Genomic DNA, 22,732 nt, shown 5'->3' on the forward strand with positions numbered 1-22,732 from the left:
TGAGCATGATCCATCATCCATGAAAAATTCCATCAAACATTCTCAGCTTAAGGCCAAGAAGGAAAAGGTCCCCCCCTACTGTGACAACGACTACCGATTTCCATGCTCTTCGCACGGAACAGTTGAACTTAGTTAAATTCAAGTTTTCACTTCAAATTGGCCGTAGGGGTGAATGCCATATATTGGCTGAAAGCTTGAACGGGTTGAAACGTCTTCCAAAGTATCTTACTGAGAAGCAACTGAACATCTGTTCAAAGTTGTCATGAAAGGTCTGCCCAGTGGTGAATTCCTGGATCAGATCAAAGATGAATTGACAAAATAACTTTGAGTTGAGTCAGTCCAACCCAGGAAACCAGAATGCACGTATATTCAAAGTTGTTTTCGTGATATACAAACATATATACAAACAAAAAATGCGTATATAATGCAAATAAATGGCTTATACGTACAAAAATGGAGGCCATATACGTGTATATTTCAATTTAATTTTAAACGATTTGATTAAACATCATACACGATCTAATCTGTAATAACAAACTCATTTTGAAAAGTCTTCCGATGTAATACGATTTAATTTGTGATACAGTACGATGGAAAAATGAGTCATCGCATATTGGTCGAAAATTTGCATTCTATACGATTTAACTCAAACATAATGCGAGGTATGCCATTCATATGTGCGATTTTGATTAAAACTGTAGCAATTTACGATACTGTCTGTACATTATTGTACGACTTCTGGTTGTCTGGGAAGTCATCAACATGAAAATGAAATCCCGTTCTGGCTTTTCACGCAACGGGATTTCTAATGATTTTATTTAGTTCACTTCAAGTCTAGTGAAACAACCTTAAGGTCTTAGATATAGCTAGCCTTATGCTCTATGTCCACGTGAAGTGGGAACACTTTAGGAAGACTGGAGGAAATTTTCAAAACCTCACCCAGTGCCGAAAGTGCCAGGGATGGGATCACGGAATAAAAGTTTGCTACAAGCCAGCTAAATGAATTGTGGTGATTTCTCTCACACAAAGGACCGTCCTGTGAAGGAATATCCGAAGAAATTTAAATGTCCAAATTGTGGTGAACAATGTTCAGCATAAATGGAACTACATAAGCTGCTATTGCATTTGGTAGAAATCGAAATCGAAATTCTAGCCAACATAATTCTAACGGGAATTTTGTTGATTTTGACATAGGTAGCATTACTGCGCCTAAAATGGAATTTTTACAGAAATCATAAATCGACATGCTTACTGGTATTGTAAAACTAACTCCATGTTTGATGCTATTTAAACTGGAGTAAAATTTGCTAACAATTTCGTCATGACTTTGAAATTCAGTAATGGATTTTAAATCACTAAATATTTTGAATTGGAATGCTCGATCTCTTAAAGTTAATGAAGACGAGCTATTTAAATTTTTGAGAGTTCATAACGGGCACATTGCCGTTATAACTAAATCGTTAAAGGGGACGCAAATTATTTCATTTATCGAAATGATCGTCTTGATAGAGTCGCTGGTTGCGTTGCCATCACTGTTCATATACGTATCAAACATCAAATTCTTTCTTCATTTGATGTTTTGGGAATTTCTGTTGAAACAAAATTTGGATAACTTACGTTTATAGCTGCCTATTTGCCATTCCAATGCGTGGGCCAGCAAAAGAATTTTCTCAAGGGTGACCTTCAGAAACTTACCCGTCTAAATTTTTCATTATTGGTGATTTTAATTCAAAACACCGCTCATGGAGTAATGCTCAAAGCAATTCCAATGGTAATATTATGTTTGATGATTGTTCTGCAGGTTTTTATGAATATTCAATTTCCAAGCAGCCCAACATGTTTTTCTTCAGCAAGAAATCCCTCATCCATTGATTTGGTCTTAACTGATTCATGTCAACTTTGTAGCCAATTGGTTACCCATGCTGACTTCGGTTTTGACCACCTTCTAGTAACTTTTGAAATATCCCAAGACATAATTTCTAATCCCAACAGCTCTACCTTTAATTACCATAGAGCTGATTGGGAGCAATATCGAACATTTATGGAACATAACTTCGATCCAAATATTCGATCCAAATATAAGTTGATTATGCTCTTGAATCTCTGACTACATTTATAGTTGAAGCAAGAGCTGCCTCAGTACCAAAATGCGAGGTTAAATTCGATTCAATTATAATAGACGACGATCTTCAGCTCTTGATTCGTCTGAAAACTGTCCGCAGTTGGCAATATCAAAGTACACGCGATCCTGCCATGAAAGTTATTTGGCGGGATGTGCAAAAACAAATTAAGTAGCGATTCATTAACCTAACGAATAAAACTTTTGAAAATAATGTGTCGAAATTAGATCCGAGTTCCAAAAACCTCAAAAGCCTTATTGCAGCGCTTAAAGAAGCTGGTAATTTTTTTATCGCGAATCCGGAAAAGCTCAAAAACATGCTAAGTAATTCGAGAGTTCCCATATTTTCAGTTTGGGTCTTACTAGTCCTATTGCGAATCAGGTTCGTTCAAACAAATCTGAAGGCTGTTCAACTATAGTTGCTCTTCTAGACATAGAAAAAGCATTCGACAGTGTTTGGCATGAAGGTTTGATCGTCAAATTGAAAAAGTTTAATTTTGCTCTCCATATTATGAAATTAGTTCAAAATTATTTAAGTGACAGTACTTTGCAGGTAAATTATCAAAATTCCAAAACTGAACTACTACCTGTTAGAACAAGAGTTCCCCAAGGTAGCATTCGTGGGCCTATATTGTATAATATTTTTTCTTTCACACCTCCCTGATTTGCCTCAGGGTTGCCACAAATCTTTGTTCACCGATGACTCGGGCATTTCCGTTAAAGGAAGAAGTCTTCGTGTTATTTGCAGCAGACTGCAGAAAAGTTTAGATATTTTCTCTTCTTATTTACAAAAATGGAAGATTTCTCCCAACGTTTCAAAAACTCAACTAATAATATTCACACTTTAGCCTAGAGCTTCCTTTTTGAAACCTAGTAGCAGTCACATAGTCACTATGAACGGAGTTCCAATTTCTTGGTCAAGTCAAGTTAAATATCTTGGATTAGTACTTGACCAAAAATTAACTTTTAAAGACCACATTGAGGGCATTCAAGCCAAATGTAACAAATATATAATATGTTTGAATCCTCTTATAAACAGGAAACTTTGCCAGAAGAGTAAATTTTTAATACTTAAACTCAATGCTGAGATTTGTTATTGTCATTGACAGACTTTCGCGCGATATTGACAAAATTGTGACAGACTTGATTGTTATCCAAGCAGGACGTAGATGCTTGTTCACTTTAATGGCTCCATGTAATTGTGTTGCTCAAGTCACTCAATTTCGTTAATAATTTAGTTAATAAAAAAAATCTACACATGTTCGTCACTGAAAGCTTTGGTCTTTCAAACATTGCAAGTTTGCCGTTACACATTTTACCGTAGGCATCGTGTTCGGAGTATTTAAATAATAATAATACAGAACAATCGGGATATTGGCAGGTAATTCTTGTGGAACTGCATTTGGATTTGGTATTAGCAAGGAGAAAGATAGCTTAGAGCGTTAATATACGATTGTTGCTGTTTCTTTTTGGCTTTAAAACGCCCTTATTGTTAAGATCAATTGAGCACAATGGAATTACGAGTAATGCATGTAAATGTTTAAAGCTATTTTCGTGACAGAACTCAACGGACTGTTTTTAATTATTCTGTTTTCAGTCCCGTGGCGAATAACCATGGGGTGCCACAGGGAAGAGTATTAGGGCCCCTTTTATTTATTATGTATTTTAATGACATGCGACGTGTTTTGCAATTTTGCGAGATTAATCTTTTTGCAGATGATACTGTGTTATTCATTGCAGCTAAGGATTTAGATGATGCCGTTTTACACTTGAATGAAGATTTGCGTTCACTAAGGAGATGGTTGAAGTTTAAGCAAATGAGCTTGAATGTAAGTAAAACTAAATACATAGTAACTTCGCGGAATCGAGTAAATGAGAATGTCTCGTATTCGGAAGATTAAATATTTTGGCGTGATTAATGATGACAACATTAAGTTCAACACTCAAATTAACAATGTATTCAAGAAAATTGCCAAGAAGTATGCAATTCTACGATGGAAATGCTATGAATTTGCTAAACATACCACACAACACCCTAAACTAAATTCATCTCAGTATGGAATAATAAACGAGAGCGTACACGCGCAGATCTATGTCCACCGATCATTGACCACCGATCGTGGACCGAATAGATATAGAATAACAAATTGTACCCCATACCTATCCTGTAAATACTGTATATATATACATATATTTAGAAGTCAACTACAAACGGATAGAAGCAGACGTGCGGTCGATCGTTCTTCCGATAACTATAATTTATAAGTTTGAAAAATCAATACTACGGGTTTCAGGCTCTCATTCGAATTTCAATTAATCTCAGGCAGGTTTCTCCGGATATCAGTCAGTGTACATCAAATCCCAGTTGGGATTCTCTGTAATCTGTGCACCCAAATTTCACAGCCAGGAATGTCCGGATCAAATTCAAGGAATCTATGACATGGTTGAAATACAAAAGGTGGAAGGACATAAAGCCGAATGAACAAAAGGTCGAATGAAATTTAAAGGGACAAAAAAAGAAGTTTTTATTTGTCAAAGAACTGCTCATATTACAAAGAAGTTAAGATTGAGAAATAACTTTCGAACATTTTCAGCTGGATTGTTTAATAACTTTTATATGTCAAAGAACTGCTCATGTTAAAAAAAGGAATTAACTCCAAGTGGGAGGCAGAGAAAATACTGTAGAGTAATTCAGTTAGGTTACTTAAAGCTTAAGAATGATTTCACATAACATATGTGAAACTTCATGTATAATAACTGACTAAAAGTTGGCCCCTTTTTTGTGTTGCCTCAGTGGTATAACTGGTATAGTTGGCCATCGATTTGTCAAAATAAGATTTTCATGATATCGATACTAAACTTTCACAAGCACCTTTGTCGAAAACGTAAACAATGGCTTTTTTTCGTAAATTTCTCGTAGTGCAAAGTCAATCCATGTAAGCCAGCAATACTATCAGATAGGGGGAATCTCCCTCTACATAATCATCGTGGTGGTTTACTTGAGTGGTTTTTCATTCTCGAGAAATTCGTGGAAAAAGTAATTGTTTACGTTTGCGACATGACTCTCTTTAAAGAGAAGCAGATATATGGTTACATGCTCAGTAAGCATTGGCGTTTTTTGACCACTCTGCATTGCAACTCTTTACTCCTATGGTAAAATCCCATAAACATCTGTCAATCTGTGCATGAAATCTAGAGAACTTTGTCTTAAAGGGTGATACGGTCAAAATTTGGTCAATATCAACTTGACGTATTTCTTTCAATTTTGCATTTAAAAAACCTGAACACCCCTCATTTTGAAGGTGTGTGTGTGTAGAATGTTGCTCCTATTTTGATTTTGGAATTCACTCTTCAGTTGTCAAAATGCCGTCCAAGCAAGAAGAGCAGCGTATCAAAATTTTGCTCGCGCATCGTGAAAATCCGAGCTACTCGCACGCAAAGTTGGCAAAATCGCTAAAAGTTGCCAAATCAACCGTTACAAATGTAATTAAAGTGTTTGGGGAACGTTTGTCGACAGCCAGGAAGTCTGGATCGGGGGGAAATCGAAAACCGGAAGCCGCTGAGACGACAAAGAGAGTTGCCGGTAGTTTTAAGCGAAACCCTAACCTCTCTCTCCGAGATGCCACAAATAAGCTGGGTGTATCGTCTACAACCGTGCATCGAGCCAAAAAACGAGCCGGACTATCGACTTACAAGAAGGTAGTGACTCCAAATCGCGATGATAAACAAAATACGACGGCCAAAGCGCGATCCCGGAGGCTGTACACGACGATGCTGACGAAGTTTGACTGCGTGGTAATGGACGACGAAACCTACGTCAAAGCCGACTACAAGCAGCTTCCGGGACAGGAGTTTAATACGGCAAAAGGAAGGGGAAAGGTAGCAGATGTTTTCAAGCACATGAAACTGTCAAAGTTCGCAAAGAAATATCTGGTTTGGCAAGCCATCTGTACCTGTAGCTTGAAAAGCAGCATTTTCATAGCTTCCGGGACTGTCAACCAAGAAATTTACGTGAAAGAGCGTTTGAATAAACGTCTGCTGCCTTTCCTGAAGAAACACGGTTGTTCCGTACTGTTTTGGCCGGATTTGGCATCTTGCCATTACGGTAAAAAGGCCATGGAGTGGTACGCCGCCAACAACGTGCAGGTGGTTCCCAAGGACAAGAACCCTCCCAACACGCCAGAGCTCCGCCCAATTGAGAAATACTGGGCTATTGTCAAGCGGAACCTAAAGAAGACCAAAAAAACTGCTAAGGGCGAGCAGCAGTTCAAGGCAAACTGGCTTTCTGCGGCGAAGAAGGTGGACAAGGTGGCTGTACAAAATCTGATGGCAGGGGTCAAGCGTAAGGCCCGGCAATTCGGATTTGGAAAAGCGGAAGCCTAACTGAATATTTTTCCTGAATTTTATACTAATTGAACTTGAAAAAGAAATTTAATTTGATTTTTTAAATAAACGATTTCACCGATTTACACGCGTTTTCCCTTGACCAAATTTTGACCGTATCACCCTTTACCTCTTCACTCCACCATGGTACCAGTGAAGCGCCGCCTCTTCACGCAAAGCTTGACAGTATCTTATGAGATTTTCATAGGAGTGAAAGGGTAAGGAAATTTCCACCATGTTTCACGCAAAGACTGTTGTTTGGAGATGGGAATTTACCATAGGAGTAAAGAGTTACAGAGTTGCTGAAAATGTGGTTTGTATATTATCAAGGTAATGCGGCCATTCTTTTTTCGACTTGCTCTACAACTTATCAAAGGAGTTTTTAGCTGGGATTTTCAAGACGGTCAGAAGCGATTCAAAAGCTTTATTAATCAGTAATATTTTTCGCTGTGATTTTAGTGAGTCAACTTATGAATGTTTCAAAACAAAATATTCTGTTGATGGATATTAACGTTTACATTAACAAAAAGTCGATTTTTTTTTAAAAACCTCGGAAAAATTAAGAAATAAAACTAGGGTAAGTGTGCCAGTTTTAAGCAATAGTGGTGTTCGAATTGGCCTTATCTTAAATTCCCACATTCATCAGGTTTATATTACACATTTTTGCATTATGTTCATTTTTTTTACGATACCAGTTTCGAACATATGTTTAATTTGAAAATATATTGAATTCTTGGGTATTACAGGTATCGAAGCGCTCGATTTGATTTATCGTCCTGCTTGCGAAATTCTTTCGAATGGAACGATGGTCACCTCAAAACACTGCATAATTTCAGCTCTAACCGGGCCACTTGTTGCAAAATTATGCTGCGTCTCTCTGGACTTCAAAATGTGTGCAGTAAACTTCTAATTAGCACAGTCATATTTTTCCTCCTACGAATCCAAATGAATTCAAAAGTTGATGCAACGGTTCCAAACAATTAGAAAAAGTTGAAAAAATGGTACATTCATTCTTCTTCTAAGATTACAGAAATAAAATAGAAAAAATATACCCGCGCAAATTTAGAATTAGAAGAATTAAACAAGTATTCGCGTGCAGGGTCCCCACTTTTTGCCATAACTACAGAAAAACAATACGTACCGCTTTCAAAATTTGGCTGTAAACAGTTAACATATGGTAGCTTATTATTAGTTGGGTGGCAGGTAATTTCATAAAATATCGATGAAAAATGTCTACTTTTTTAAATGCAAACGTAAATATACATTTTTCTGTGTGAAGCAAGGCGATGAATTTGTTAGATCCAGCTATACAGTTAAACATAAAGGGCGTAAATAGTTAACGGCGAAAAAAGACATAAGTTCAAAAGTGCTAGTCATAGAATTACAAACCAAATTATTAATATTTTAAAAGAATTGACTACGCCCTTGATTTCCTTTCTCATTTTACAGCTAGCGATTATAAAGATGAACTAGCCAACGGCTAAACATCTCTCTAATAAAGCCTAAAAAAATTACAGCTAGTATAATCAATTTGACAGATCGATGTCTTTCTATACCACTTGAAATAACTGAAATGGGGTCGATTTTTGATGATCATGTTCCGCATATGTTATGTGATGATTTCCTTGCTTTACATAGCATATTGCCATAGCATCAGAAATCTCTTATAATTTACATTTGTCTTATCCACAAAAAAAAAGTAATTTGACCTTTTGTCCTTTTAATTTCATTCGACCTTATGTCCGTTCTACCTATTGTTCATTCGAACTTTTTTTTTATTTCAACCATTTGTCCATTTCGACCTTTTGTCCATTTGACCGTTTTTTTTGTATTCGACCTTCTGTCGATTCCTTCTGTTCATTCCACCTTTTTTATATTCGACCTTTTTTCCCTTCGACTTTTTGGATCTCTTCCGATCGCCGTAAAAATCATATGGGTCCCAAACCGGATTCAAATAGGGTTCAAAAATTTCATTGATTACATTAGCAAAAAATCACCATTTTAGTGCGGTGGGACTTTGTATGGGAGCAAGCTGTCATTTTGTTAGTGTAGCGTCAAACAGTGAAGTGATTATTTTGATTTAAAAATCGAGATGAAAGTCTATGGGTTCGGTAAGCATTTCGTAGAGCTCCGAAAACGAAGCTTTTTCAGATGATGTATAAATAACGATTTTGTTTTTTTTTTTTTAAATTAAAGAACCCAATTGAGATTCTACGGATTACAGTTGGAAGTCTCTGAATATAGTTTTCCGGATCACAGTCGGGATTCTCTAGATCAAATTCGAAACTCTCCGGATTCTTCGGACTCTTCGGTTCATTAGGGGTATTTAGGTGATTGCATATTAGTAATCTGCATTACAAATGGAATCAAAATTCAAAATTTCATCAATTTTAGAGCACTAGCATTATTTTAATACGTGTGATTTCATTAGCGAAAATCACCATCTTAGCACACCTCGGTGGCACTTTGTATGGGAGCGGGCTGTCAACTTGATTGTTTTGTGTCAAAATACGAAGTGATTAGTTTGCTTTCAATCTTGATTAAAAAATCGAGATGGAAGTCTATGGGATCGAAAAAGATATCGTTATGTTTAGAAAACGAAGCCCTATCCGATCAGATGAACTAGCCAAGGGCTAGAAATCTCAGTTATAAAGTTATTAAAATAAAAAAAAACCCTACCAAATGATGTATAGTAACCAATATATTTTTCAAAATTAAAGAACCCAATTTCAGAGCGTATCCAAAGGTAATTTGTAAGAATGGAAATATTATCATTGTCCGTCATAATCATGATGTTAACTTAAAGAAAAACTGATTGATGATACAGTAGTAACATGATTTTTAATTCTACACGACTGTGAGACTTTGAACATAATATGACAGAAATTTACGTCTTCCTATTCTAGTAGGCATTTTGAACCTGGATCGATCTGTTCAAGCCCCGCACAACTTAGTTGATTTTTTGCAAAAATCGCTATCCTAACGACATTGTAGCTGTATTTCTAGAAATTCAAAGGTGAATGTCTTGAGTTAAATCTCAACGAAATAGTTTGGGATTTGGACAGATCATATCCTAGACCAGAGCGGTCAGAAGTGATTGTTAACGATATAATCAGATCAACAATGAATAAGTAATGTAAAAGAGACAGTGAAGTAAAATAAATTAATAATAAACAAAAAAAAAAACAAATTGTGTACGAATAGAATAAACAGGTCAAAAAAAGGACGCCCTTCGCAGGAGCAGGTTGGATACTTACGAGAGGATTTCGCGGTGAATGTCAAGCCGCCACCGTCCCAGTCGTCACCGGTAGCAGTTGCCATCTTCTCCTCGTCCTCGTTATCTTCGTGCAAAACTTCGTTGATGTAGTCTGTAATGACGAACAGTGGGTGAGTTTTATCAATTTGCGCATCGGTGCATCGACATTTCAGTTAGTTTTCCATTCACAGTGATTATTAGACGATTAATGGTGTCGTTTAATGTTTACACTCAAACAATTTGTTCTCATTTGATTGATTATGAAAAGAGGATTCGATTGATGATTGAATGAACGACGACGATCACGAAGAGGGAGCATGAGTTAGGTCACAAAAAAAGTAAACGAGAAAATTTGCAGTATTTTTTTTTGTACGAATTGGTGCTGCACGAGCATTTGCATGTTGATTGGATTTTGGTGCATTACGTCAAAAAAGAAAGTGCAGACCTGGCCATTGTTGGACATTGATCTAGTAGAATTTGGATTCAAGTTAGGAACACATTCATCTAGGATGGAGATAGTACATCGGACAGGCCGTTCTCGGTATTCTAGAACAGTTAGAGTAGGTACATAAATGAAAACAAATTGATTGTGACTTTAGATAGGGTCGATTGAGCTAGTTTCGTTTTTTAGTAAGATTTGTTTAGTAATTTGTAAGTGATAAAACGAATAGTTACTACTCTATGAACAATAAACGAAAATACAAACTACGACTAGTGTACAATTTAAAGACAATTGACACCCACTTCAACAAAAGGTGCACAGATTAAATAATGAAGCTTAACATTAGACAACCGACAACAAATAGCACCTAAATAATAGGCAAAGTTCTCTTAACGAAATGATTCTCCAATAGGAGCAAGTATTGCAAATTTCCACGCGCTCACCTAACGCATTGTCCGTATGAATAGCACAAATCGACCTTTACAATGCAAAAGGTCCATTATAATAATGATCGACATCAACTTTCTCTTTCGATAATAACTCAGGTACAAACAATTTTCCTGTTTTGTTGGTCATGCTAGATGCTAACTTTTTCATATGACTGTGTGTCGAAAATAACTGGAAGTATCTTTACATGCTTAGCTCAGTCGGTAAAGACACAACAATAGAGGAAGGCCGTGCTGTACACAGCAAAAAAAATTAATTTTGATATCACGTCAAAGTGGATGCACTACAATCATGTTGAAAATATGGTGTAATACTACTTGCTAAAAAGGACAAAATTATCATTAATACAATGCATGAACTGACATTACGCTGCTTTTACTGCATTTGTTTATTTATGTGGTCATAAAAATTACATGAAATTTTTGACATGATTGTAGTGCATCCACTTTGATGTGATATCAAAATTATTTTTTTGCTGTGTAGGTGGCTGGGTTCGATTCCCGGTCCAGTTTAGGAATTTGTCGGTTCGACATTTTTTTCGACTTCCCTGGACAAAGAGTATGATTTTAATTGCCACACAATAATACGAATGAGGTTTTTTTTAATATCGTACAGGTTTAGGTCGAAGAGCCTCAAAATTTTATGAAATTTTGACCACATAAACGAAACAACATTTCCTAAAATTTAGGGTGAAGCTTTCGGATGTTCTCGTACATAACGTACTTCATAACTCATGAACCAAGCATTTTAGAAAGAACATTGTACAGTGAAATGATAAGGAAAGTATCTCAGCAATCCATAAAAAATATAATGTGAAAAATGTTTTCCAGAAAAAAATTATGGTGGAAAGGAAAATCATTGTCAGGATAGTGCATATCATTCTATTTTTTTTTTCATGCTTCAATACTTCTTTTACCGGTTTTTAGTTATGACCAAAAAACAAACGGATCGGAAAACTTTGCAATTCGGTTCAACTTCTATGATTTTTACGAAATTCACATACTATGAAAATCCATAGGGTGGGTGAGCCAGTAGTTGAGGTACTAAGCCAATTTATCAATTCAAAAATAAATATACGATGTGCACACAATTGTTATACGTCAATCTATAACTTTCAACCTCTATTTTGATAGAAAAATATTACATTGTATTAAAATTGCATAACATTTTAGAAAGATCGTCCTCCATTAATAGGAACACTGTTCCAGTAGTTGTGGTAGTTGATAACTTTGGTTCCTATAATAGTGGAATGCGTTGGTTTCTTATGGATTCCACTATTATAGGAACACTATCGCAACTATAGGCGCAAGGGAGTGAAATACTTAGGGAAAATTAATTATTTTCCGTCACTTTTGGGCATATTTTAAGTTTGAAATATGCAAATAAAGGGTGATACGGTCAAAATTTGGTCAATATCAACTTGACGTATTTCTTTCAATTTTGCATTTAAAAAACCTGAACACCCCTCATTTTGAAGGTGTGTGTGTGTAGAATGTTGCTCCTATTTTGATTTTGGAATTCACTCTTCAGTTGTCAAAATGCCGTCCAAGCAAGAAGAGCAGCGTATCAAAATTTTGCTCGCGCATCGCGAAAATCCGAGCTACTCGCACGCAAAGTTGGCAAAATCGCTAAAAGTTGCCAAATCAACCGTTACAAATGTAATTAAAGTGTTTGGGGAACGTTTGTCGACAGCCAGGAAGTCTGGATCGGGGGGAAATCGAAAACCGGAAGCCGCTGAGACGACAAAGAGAGTTGCCGGTAGTTTCAAGCGAAACCCTAACCTCTCTCTCCGAGATGCCGCAAATAAGCTGGGTGTATCGTCTACAACCGTGCATCGAGCCAAAAAACGAGCCGGACTATCGACTTACAATAAGGTAGTGACTCCAAATCGCGATGATAAACAAAATACGACGGCCAAAGCGCGATCCCGGAGGCTGTACACGACGATGCTGACGAAGTTTGACTGCGTGGTAATGGACGACGAAACCTACGTCAAAGCCGACTACAAGCAGCTTCCGGGACAGGAGTTTTATACGGCAAAAGAAAGGGGAAAGGTAGCAGATGTTTTCAAGCACATGAAACTGTCAAAGTTCGCAAAGAAATATCTGGTTTGGCAAGCCATCTGTACCTGTGGCTTGAAAAGCAGCATTTTCATAGCTTCCGGGACTGTCAACCAAGAAATTTACGTGAAAGAGTGTTTGAATAAACGTCTGCTGCCTTTCCTGAAGAAACACGGTTGTTCCGTACTGTTTTGGCCGGATTTGGCATCTTGCCATTACGGTAAAAAGGCCATGGAGTGGTACGCCGCCAACAACGTGCAGGTGGTTCCCAAGGACAAGAACCCTCCCAACACGCCAGAGCTCCACCCAATTGAGAAATACTGGACTATTGTCAAGCGGAACCTAAAGAAGACCAAAAAACTGCTAAGGGCGAGCAGCAGTTCAAGGCAAACTGGCTTTCTGCGGCGAAGAAGGTGGACAAGGTGGCTGTACAAAATCTGATGGCAGGGGTCAAGCGTAAGGCCCGGCAATTCGGATTTGGAAAAGCGGAAGCCTAACTGAATATTTTTCCTGAATTTTATACTAATTGAACTTGAAAAAGAAATTTAATTTGATTTTTTAAATAAACGATTTCACCGATTTACACGCGTTTTCCCTTAACCAAATTTTGACCGTATCACCCTTTATCCTGACAAATGGTTTTCCAGATTGCCCTTGCGATTTTACTCCACCGTAAATATTTTCGAGGAACAAATTATTCAGATTTCATTTTTATGGATTGCTGAGATAATTTACTTATCATTTCACTATGCTGCGTTCTATCTACGATGCTTGCTTCCTTAATTATGAATTTTCAAAGTTCGTGTGATGTCCGGGAAAATCTGAAAACTTCAACTGAAATTTTCAGGGAAATCAACCACCCCAATTTTTTTGAAATTTTGTTTTCGTTCATATAACCATAAACTCTACCGGTGGGTATTCATAAAATTTTCAGATCTATTTTGTCCGATGATAAAAAAAATCCGGGAATGAAAAAGCTGTACTGCCTAAGAAAGTTCTCCATTAACAACTGTGGAAGTGCTCAAAGAGCACTAAGTTGAGAGCCGACGTAAAGTCCCTGTAGGGACGTAATAAAGCCAAAAAATAAAAAGATCGACGAAATTTGTCAAGACCGCAGGGCCAAACCTTTTTCTAATATTCTATAAAAGCACTTTTTAAGTGCACTTATTGTACCAAAGTTTGTCTCACTGGTCTATTCTCTCAACGTTGTCCAAACCCAAGTCCTTTTTTGTGATTCGTAGCAATTTTTCCATCAACCATCTGGCCAGAGAGATTCAGAACACTTGCTCGTCAATTGCATCCCTTTGTATCTTTTCTTTGATCCCTTCCCAATCTGTTTTACATTGTAGTCCGTAACTTCGAATTAGCGGCGAGTAACTGCCCCCTTCAATTAACATTTTTTTTAAAGAAACACTATAAAACGCATAATGAATTACGACTCCACAAAGCTATTGCAATTGAGCCTTTATAAATAAAATAATTATAAATAAATAATTTGCATAAAAGTATGCCTTAAAGATCCATCTTGAGGACTAATGTGAAAAATCAAGGATGGTTATGTGAAAGGTATTAAATTTTCAAACTTCGATTTTTTTTTTAAATTCTAGCCTAAGAGGACTACGAGAGATGTTAAAGATTTCAAACATTGAAAAACTTTCAAGGATCTTCTCAGATATGAATTTTTTTTTCAGAATTCTGGATCTTTGAACAATTTTCAAAGTCGCGGACAGACAACAACGTTCAACATCATGGACTTGAATAAAGATTATGGATCCTGGATGTGTAAAAAAAACTACATTTATCCATATACTAGCAGAGTGTGCCCGGCCTTGCTCGGGATTCAATATTAGCTTGAGTGTAGGGCCTCATAGCCTAGTCAGTAAAGGCACGGTATTACCAAGCCGGAGGCGGCGGGTTCGATTCCCAGTCCGGTCGAGGGAATCTTTCGGGTTGGAAATTTTCTCGACTTCCCTGGGCATAGAGTATCATTGTGCTTGCCACACAATATACAAATTCATGCATTGGTATTGGCATCGAAAGCTCTCAATTAATAACTGTGGAAGTGCATTTAGAAAACTAAGTTGAGAGCACGCAATAAGCTAATATGCGCTAAGCAATAAGCTTGAAATGCGAACAAGAAGAAGAAGTTGAGTTTGAGTGCCGATTTAAAAAAAAATCATGCTATATTGTACGTAGCCCCCTCCCCCTCGTATCTAAGGGGCTACCCCCTATGACCATCTCCTTATAGCAAGGAATACGTATGCCAAGTTTGGTGGAAAACGGTCCAGGCGTTCCAGAGTTATGCTGGAACATACATGCTCACAAACATTGACTTGTATATACATACCAGAGAGGAGAGGGGTCTCGAATCACCATAGAATCATTTCTTGTCTTCATAAACCTCAACATGCCACATTTGGTTCCATTTGCTTGATTAGTTCTCGAGTTATTCAGAAATTTCTGTTTCATTGTATGGGAGCCCCCCCCCCACACTTTACGAAAGGGGTAGGGGTCTCGACGCATCATAAGAAACTTTCCCGGCCCCAAAAACCCCTGCATACAAATTTTCACGCCGATCGGTTCAGTAGTTTCCGAGTCTTTAAAGGTCAGAAATTCATTTTTATATATTTACTAGCTGAGTGTGCCCGGCTTAATTGTACGTAGCCCCCCCCCCCCCCCCCCTAGCGAATGGGTTACCCCTATAACCTCCACATGCCAAATTTGGTTCCATTTTCTTGATTAGTTCTCGAGTTATGCAGAAATTTATGTATCATTTGTATGGGAGCCCCCCCCCCCCCCCCCTTACAAAAGAGGGAGAGGTTTCGAACCATCATAAGAACCTGCCCTGCCCCAAAAAACCCTGCATACAAATTTTCACGCCGATCGGTTCAGTAGTTTCCGAGTCTATAAGGGTCAGACAGACAGGCAAACAGAAATTCATTTTTATATACCTAGATAGTGAGATCTGCCCTGATGATAAATACTTCTGTTCACAAACAGGGAGAGTGATCAGAGTTCTTATAAGAAATGTCAATAAGGTACCATCCTCTGTTTCACGCTTTTTCCCATACCTATTGCACGTATTGTTACAAATTCCTGAACCCCTCAAGACTGGACATATTTGAATCGCTCCTTATTGGCAGAGTCTGTATGAAGTTTGATTAATTTAGGTAAAACGCAAGATTTTAAACTTTTTTCCTAGTAGACGGATTTTAGTAAAATTAGTGGCATATGGCCAGGTCTCTACTTTTGCGAAGCTTTGAAATGAACTCGATTTTTTTTTCTTTCGTGAAACTTGTTTAACGCATCATATCTATAATGCCTAGCAAGCCTACACGGATAGAAATCTCCTTATACCATTTGGCAAATTTCTAAAGCTGATTATTCATAAAATGTATAAGTCAACTAATAAGCAGACGCATTGCAAACAGTTAATGAAGATCATATTTATGTCAAATGAAATGTATAAGCCGTCACAAATACCTTTTATGCATTCTTATAGGACCTATGTGATTTATCTTATGGAATGTATAAGGCTCATCTTTTGGCAAAAATGTATAAGTGAAAAACCCATGAATAAAATAATTGATTTTCGTTTCGTGTATCAGCGAATATGAAAAAGAAGCACGCTTAGAAAGAAAAGCTGGCTGTGGATTTTACCGTGCTTGCTTTGCTCACCCCTTTGAATGAAAGTAACGACGATTTTCGATTTGAAACAAAGCCTCAATTTGGCTTTCAATTTCTTTCACCCACACTCTGTCACTGCTCTTTCAATTTATTTAATATGCGTTATGTCCCGGTTTCGTTACTTTTTTTTAAATAAATATGTGGATGGAAGATAAATTAAATGTGTTACGTGTTATCTTCTAGTTTTTTTTCACATGAGAGAAATGCTTTAAATATATATTTTCATTTTCGGTCATATACCTACGTCATGAAACTTCGGATGATGTGATTCATGAAAGACGAACAGATCGAAGCTGTCCGCATCACCGAAGCTTGAAAAGAGACGAATGAAGCGACGGGAGAGCGAGAGACAAACGATTGAAAATTTGTTTATAGACGCCGACTGAGGTGCTAGAATGATGTGAAGCTGCTCGACTTCCACAGGAAAATAAAGCTGGCTGTCTCTACGTCGCATCGATTTTGTCGATTGAAGCTGATATTGTAATGTCCTGATTATGACTATAAATGAGCGAAATTTCCCTGAACCTAAATCATGGTATGAAATCGTTCATTTGAAAGAAATCTGATTTCAAATTCGAATTAAGTGACCCTAAATTAAATAAGTAATTTCGCTGAACACAGCAACATAATGAATGTAGATTGCTTTACTAAGACTCCTGAGTTTCTCCTAAGTTTTGTCAAACATTGGATCTTTTTTTTCAGATGGAGATCACAGAGTTTTGTTGAAGATCTTAAAAACAAGGATTGAAATTTTGAGATCTGCCAAAACTCAATAAACTTAAAGATTTAAAGTTCTTCGATCATCAGATAGTTTCAGTATTTTCTTGGAAATCACACAACATTGATGATGTTACTTATTTTATAATGAAATTAAAGTTAGGCAGCTATTTTCAGGTTTTGTTTGAGCTAGTTTGTTTAGATGAAACCATATGGCGATGAATAATGATCATTGATCAAAATAACTCTCAGACTGAGGCTCCTGAGTACCCTAAGAGGTTTGAAGAATACAAAACAAAAATCCTATTTAAAAATGAAAAAAAAAGGTTTTATCCCGCTGTTACAAAGAGTGTACAAATACTAACAATAATCACAAGGCATGCAACAGTAAACTGAAGGATTACATTTTTTAAACAACTATGTTTAGATAGCACAAAATACAACTTAGTTGGAGAAAATGTTCCAACGCAACGAAACGATAAATTCTATAAACATAGAAAGTTCAGAAAACGGCTCATCGAGATAGCAGAGACTTAACTCCGTCAGAAAACGGAAGTAGGAAAGTAGACCAAGAGAGAAGGAAAGAAATGAAGAATTGAATTGATCTGACGCTTCATTACCTATTTCTAATCTACGATATTTGCTAAGGCTCTGAGAGTATTTTCTTTTACTTTTTTTGCGATTGATATTGTTAGGTGGTTGTGGTGGTGGATGGTGGTTAGTAATCGTAATTGTATCATTAGTCATAACGATATCATTCGTACCGTTGGCAAACTGTTTGGCGGATCCGTTCAGCGGGAGCTCGGGGAACGACACGTGATTTTGCTGTTTGCCGTCCTTTGAAATGGAGAAAAGATCGTTACACCAGCGGCCCATTGTTCCGATGAAGAGATATTCGTCTTACCTTGACACGCTTACTTCGCTTGTGTTTCTTCTCACTGATCATCCGACGGATGTTCATCTGCATCTTGTAGTTAACCTGCTGAAAGTCGCGAGAAGATCCATTATTAAAATATCAAAAACAGTAGTTCCTCGCAATTACCTGAGTTGACAAGTCTCGGTCGTCCACTGCATGGCGACTGTAGCTCAGTCTTCGTGTCTGCAAATAGGTACCAAAACAAATCGTATTAGCGGGCACGATAACGGACATCAGTCAGTGATTGATTGACGGAGGATTTGGAAATCACGATAAGCTAAGATTAAATCGTCCATTTATTGCGGTCATTCAATCAATCTATCGCTACTCGAAATTTAGGTTAAATTTTGAACTGTTTCAAACATAAAGCCAAAACAAAATGACAAACACAATAACTGGTATCTCTGACATAAACAGATGTTCCTGTCGCAATTATTTAGTAAGCCCAGTGCGATGGAAAAATACGACTCAGTCCCCTTGCTGATTTTGGGATGATAATAGGATGTGTGCGTGTTATTTTTAGGCAGTGCTAATCTATCGTCATTCGTATGAAAGAATCAACTACAACAGCAGCTATAGGTACAGGGTCTAGTTTAGAGCAGTGCAACCAGACGCTAAAGATAGGAAGTTTCCGCTTCTATCATAACAGGATGTGCATGCAATCTACCGTGACTTTATTGTTCTCGTCGATTAGACGAGGCTGTTCCATAACAAAATGGTCTAAATTTGGTAACAGGTGAATTGCGTGAACAAAATAACACTACGGGTGATAGTTGAATGATTCTCTAAATGATCGAGGATTTGATCCACACAAATTTATAGATTTAGTTGGCTTTGGCATTTCAACTTTTAAAGGTGAATTTGCAGTAAGTCTTTCTCAGGAATTGAGACAATAATAGAAGACTTAAAGAAAATCTTAAGACCTTAAAATGAACACTAAGAGGGGAATTCGTAAAATGGTTGCTAGTAGCCAAACGTATCATCTTAGGGAAGAATCGGTTAAATTAATGCCAACATGTAATATGAATCACCCAGCTTTGCTGTGATTGATGTCCAGGATTGATGAGGACATTTTCTAAAATTAAGTGTACATGGTGCTTTCAACAATGCTTAGTATAGGCTTAGTAGAGCGATGCATAATTTAATATTATCGCTCCGTAATGCTTAAACGGTTTCAAATCAGGTCCTGATCTTCATCCCACAATTTGAACTTATTAAGTTAAAAACTGACTGTGTACCAACAGTAGTTTAGAGCAAGCCACCTTCAATCTGATTGATACCCCTTGTTCTCTGCGCAAATCTTCGTCTTGTTTCAGTCAGGTTTGCTACCAAGAACTATTTTCATTGGGTCGTTATCCGACATTGTTACAATGTGCCCAGCCCACCGTAGTCACCCAATTTTCGCATTCGATCTAAAAAAAAAAATCAACAATTACCGAGCTAAATCCAATCTGTTCAAAATTGGTTTAAAAGTTTTAAAAGTGAGACCAAACCAGAAACGATTCAGGAAATTCCTAATTGAGATAACATTTTTCTAACTGAGTCTAAACCTTTCTGTTATGTTATTCAATCCTTCTTAAAGTTGTCAAACCTTTCCTGAAGTGATCCAACATATCCCGAACCTAAGCTTTAAAGAATTGGTTTCGCATTTTCTGGAGTGAGGCCACATTAGCTGATTCAATTTTTTTCCTGAATGAATCCAAGGTTTCCTGCATTGATTGAACTTTTTCCGAACTGAATCAAAACTTTGACCAAACGGGTTTGAAATTTTCCTAAGTGAGCTCCAAATTTTTGTTAACTGCTGTGGCATTTGGCAAGGACACAATCTTGTTTAAGTCTACACAAGTTTTCCGAAGTGAACCGACACTTTTTTGAGATTAAATTTTACAAACGGAGTCCAATTTTTTCGGAAGTGGTTCAATACCTTCCTTAGGGAGTCCAAACATTTCTGTTGAGTGATTGAATTATATTTAATGTTAGTCTGAGCTTTCCTGAAGTGATTTAACTAACTTTTAACATAGATTTCGCTCTCCTAGACGCCTTCCTCGCTCTTGTGAGATTCATATCCTTAGAAAATTAGGCTGAGATTTTAAAGACTGGATCTTCATGTGTTCATACTTGATGGTAGATTTTTTTAAGTAAGCACAATTGTTGAGAAAACTGGGTTTACATCCACAAAAGTACGTATTTTTATAGAAATTTGGGTTTCTTGATCAGCCAAGTTGGATTTTCGCTCCGTCATTTGAAAAACAGGCTTGGATTTTATAGAATAGACCTTTGTGAGTTCATACGTGATGGTATATTTTTTTGAAGCCAGGTTGGGTTTCAGGTCTACCGTTGGAAATTTGTGATTTGATTTTATAGAATAGAACTTGCTGAATCCGTACGTGAAGGGCCAACCTGGTTAATATCCACAAAAGTAGGTATTTTCAAAGAAATTTGATTTTTCTGTTTTGCCGAACTGGCTTGTATTTAATAGAAATAGAACTTGCTGAGTCCATACGTGAGGGTCGAATTTCTCGATTTATGAGAAAACAGGGATTAAATTCACAAAGGTACGTATTTTCATAGAAACTTTGATTTTCTGTTCTGCCAAGTTGAATTTTGGCTCCGATATTTGAAAAATAGACTTGGATTTTAAAGAATGGACCTTGTTGAATCCATACTTCTGGTTTTTTTTTTAATTTTTGTGAAAACCGAATTTAAATTCACAAAAATACTTATTTTGATGGAAGTGTGGGTTTCCTATTCAGCCAAGTTGGATTTTGGCTCCGTCCTTTGAAAAATAGGCATAGATTTTAAAGGCTGGACCTTACTCCATACGTGATGGTAGACTTTTTGAAGCATGCACAATTTTTTAGAAAACTGGGTTTAAATCCTGAAAAGTACATATTTTTATAGAAATTTGTGTTTCCTGTTCAGCCAAGTTGAATTTCGGCGTCTTCCTTTGAAAATTGTCGTGGATTTTGAAGAATTGCTGAATCATAGAAATTTGGTTTTTCGGTTCTGCCAAATTGCATTTCGGCTCATATCTTTACAAAATAAGCTTGTATTTTATTGAATGGTCCTTGCTGAATCCATATGTGAAGGTTGATCAGGGTTTGTAATTTGAAAAGTATATTTTTAGAAATTTGGTTAAAAAAAATGGTCCTTTGAAAGTTATGGTCCTTGTTGAATTCATACGTGATGATTACTTTTTTAAGCACACACAAAGCCAGGTTTAAATTGACAAAAGTACGAATTTTTGTTAAAATTTGGATTTTATATTCAGCCAACATGGATTTTGGTTCCTTCCTCTGAATATTAGGCTTGGATTTAGTTGAATAGACCTTCTTGAATCCATACGTCTAGTTAATTTTTGTGAAGCACGCGCAATTGTTGAGAAAAGTAAGTTTAAATTAATTCACAAAGTAGGTATTTTCATAACAATTTGGGTTTCCTGTTCTGCCATGTAATATTTGAATAAGGAGGAACTAATGAAAATAGAACGTTTTTTTTAATAAGAACTATTACGTTGGTGATTTTCCGCTTAATGGTTTACCCGGAATTTATCAAAACCCAAAAATCTTGTTGATAACCCGAGTGTTGCACATAATAAAGTCAACATTTTTGACTTTTGTTATGCATTATTGTCAAAACTCACGGCTTCAAAGAAGTAATATAATGTAAACGCTTGAAATATACGGTTTAGATGTGATGTAAAACGAATTTTTAATGTTTTGTTTTGTTTATTTTATATTCCCCCCACCCTTGACTGGTGCGAGCATCAAGTGACATAAGAAAAACTTGTGATTCATTCCGGCCTTATTTGGTTCTTATTAAAGTAAACATACTGTAGTTTTTTTTGATATCTTATCTTTAATATTAATTTAAAGTTTCACTAATGGAATACTACATAAAAAAATAGTTTTACCTAGAGGAAAAAAAAATCAATTTGTATTGAAAAAAAATCCCACAGCGAGTAAAGTGAGCACTCTTTTCCATTTCCATTGACCTGCACTCGCGAACACCATACCATAAATTATAGTAAATTATAGTATGAAAACTAAAATATGTACATAGAAACGAAATAATAGGTTACTTCTACTGCATTTTAAATCAATATCAAGAAAATGCACGAGAAGTTCACTAAACAACTCAACACATCACTATTTATGTTTAAAAAAATAGATTGATTAACACTTTGTTCAATGAAAAATGTTACTTTCAAGTGAAGGACAACAATGGAACCCTATGGTTTGAATGTGTGAAAAATGATATTAAATGCGTTTGTAAAGCTACCATTGGAGTCTCATAATGGAATGCTATCAAGATTTCTTCACCAAGCAACCAATTTTACCTCGGTGATCAATTTGGCCCTTGATCACCGTATTAACATTTAATTTTTTTTTTTGTGGCGAAATGTAGATTCCATAACTTTATTTTATTTTCTTCTGATTTTTTTTCAAACGCATTATTTTTTTTTTCAACTCAAGATGATAGGAAGAAAAGTTCAAACTTCGAAAGCAAATAATATGGCCCCCCAGCACTGCCGTTATTATGGTTGTCTTGCCATGTTTTATGGAACGAAATTCAAAAATTACAAAGAATTCGTACATGAAATTATATCAACGCATATGCTGCATGCTTCGTATATTTTTCATTAAATCAAAATTGATCATTCCTCGCCGATAGCTTGAAGTAGCCGGACGTAGTTTGTTCGTGT

At 36.5% G+C, this 22,732-nt stretch overlaps 1 protein-coding gene across 10 annotated transcripts in view; it reads right to left on the reverse strand.

The window, feature by feature from the left end:
* Nhe2 (Na[+]/H[+] hydrogen exchanger 2) overlaps window positions 1-22,732 on the reverse strand; it is a 273,598-nt gene that overhangs the window by 50,584 nt on the left and 200,282 nt on the right. For 7 of the 10 annotated variants that reach the window (XM_065232881.1, XM_065232874.1, XM_065232882.1 and 4 more), the window contains 4 exons: window positions 18,154-18,210; window positions 18,016-18,093; window positions 17,876-17,948; window positions 9,760-9,870 (listed from right to left, as the gene is read on the reverse strand). In XM_065232881.1, the coding sequence (XP_065088953.1) occupies window positions 9,760-9,870; window positions 17,876-17,948; window positions 18,016-18,093; window positions 18,154-18,210 (319 nt within the window). The remainder of the gene's footprint in view (window positions 1-9,759; window positions 9,871-17,875; window positions 17,949-18,015; window positions 18,094-18,153; window positions 18,211-22,732) is intronic. The other 3 variants (XM_065232880.1, XM_065232878.1, XM_065232883.1) reach the window with 1 other exon arrangement.

The sequence above is a fragment of the Ochlerotatus camptorhynchus genome, unplaced genomic scaffold (assembly GCF_037179485.1).
Source record: "Ochlerotatus camptorhynchus isolate MF236.1 unplaced genomic scaffold, CSIRO-AGI_Acam_v1.1 ptg000379l, whole genome shotgun sequence".
Taxonomy (NCBI): domain Eukaryota; kingdom Metazoa; phylum Arthropoda; class Insecta; order Diptera; family Culicidae; genus Ochlerotatus; species Ochlerotatus camptorhynchus.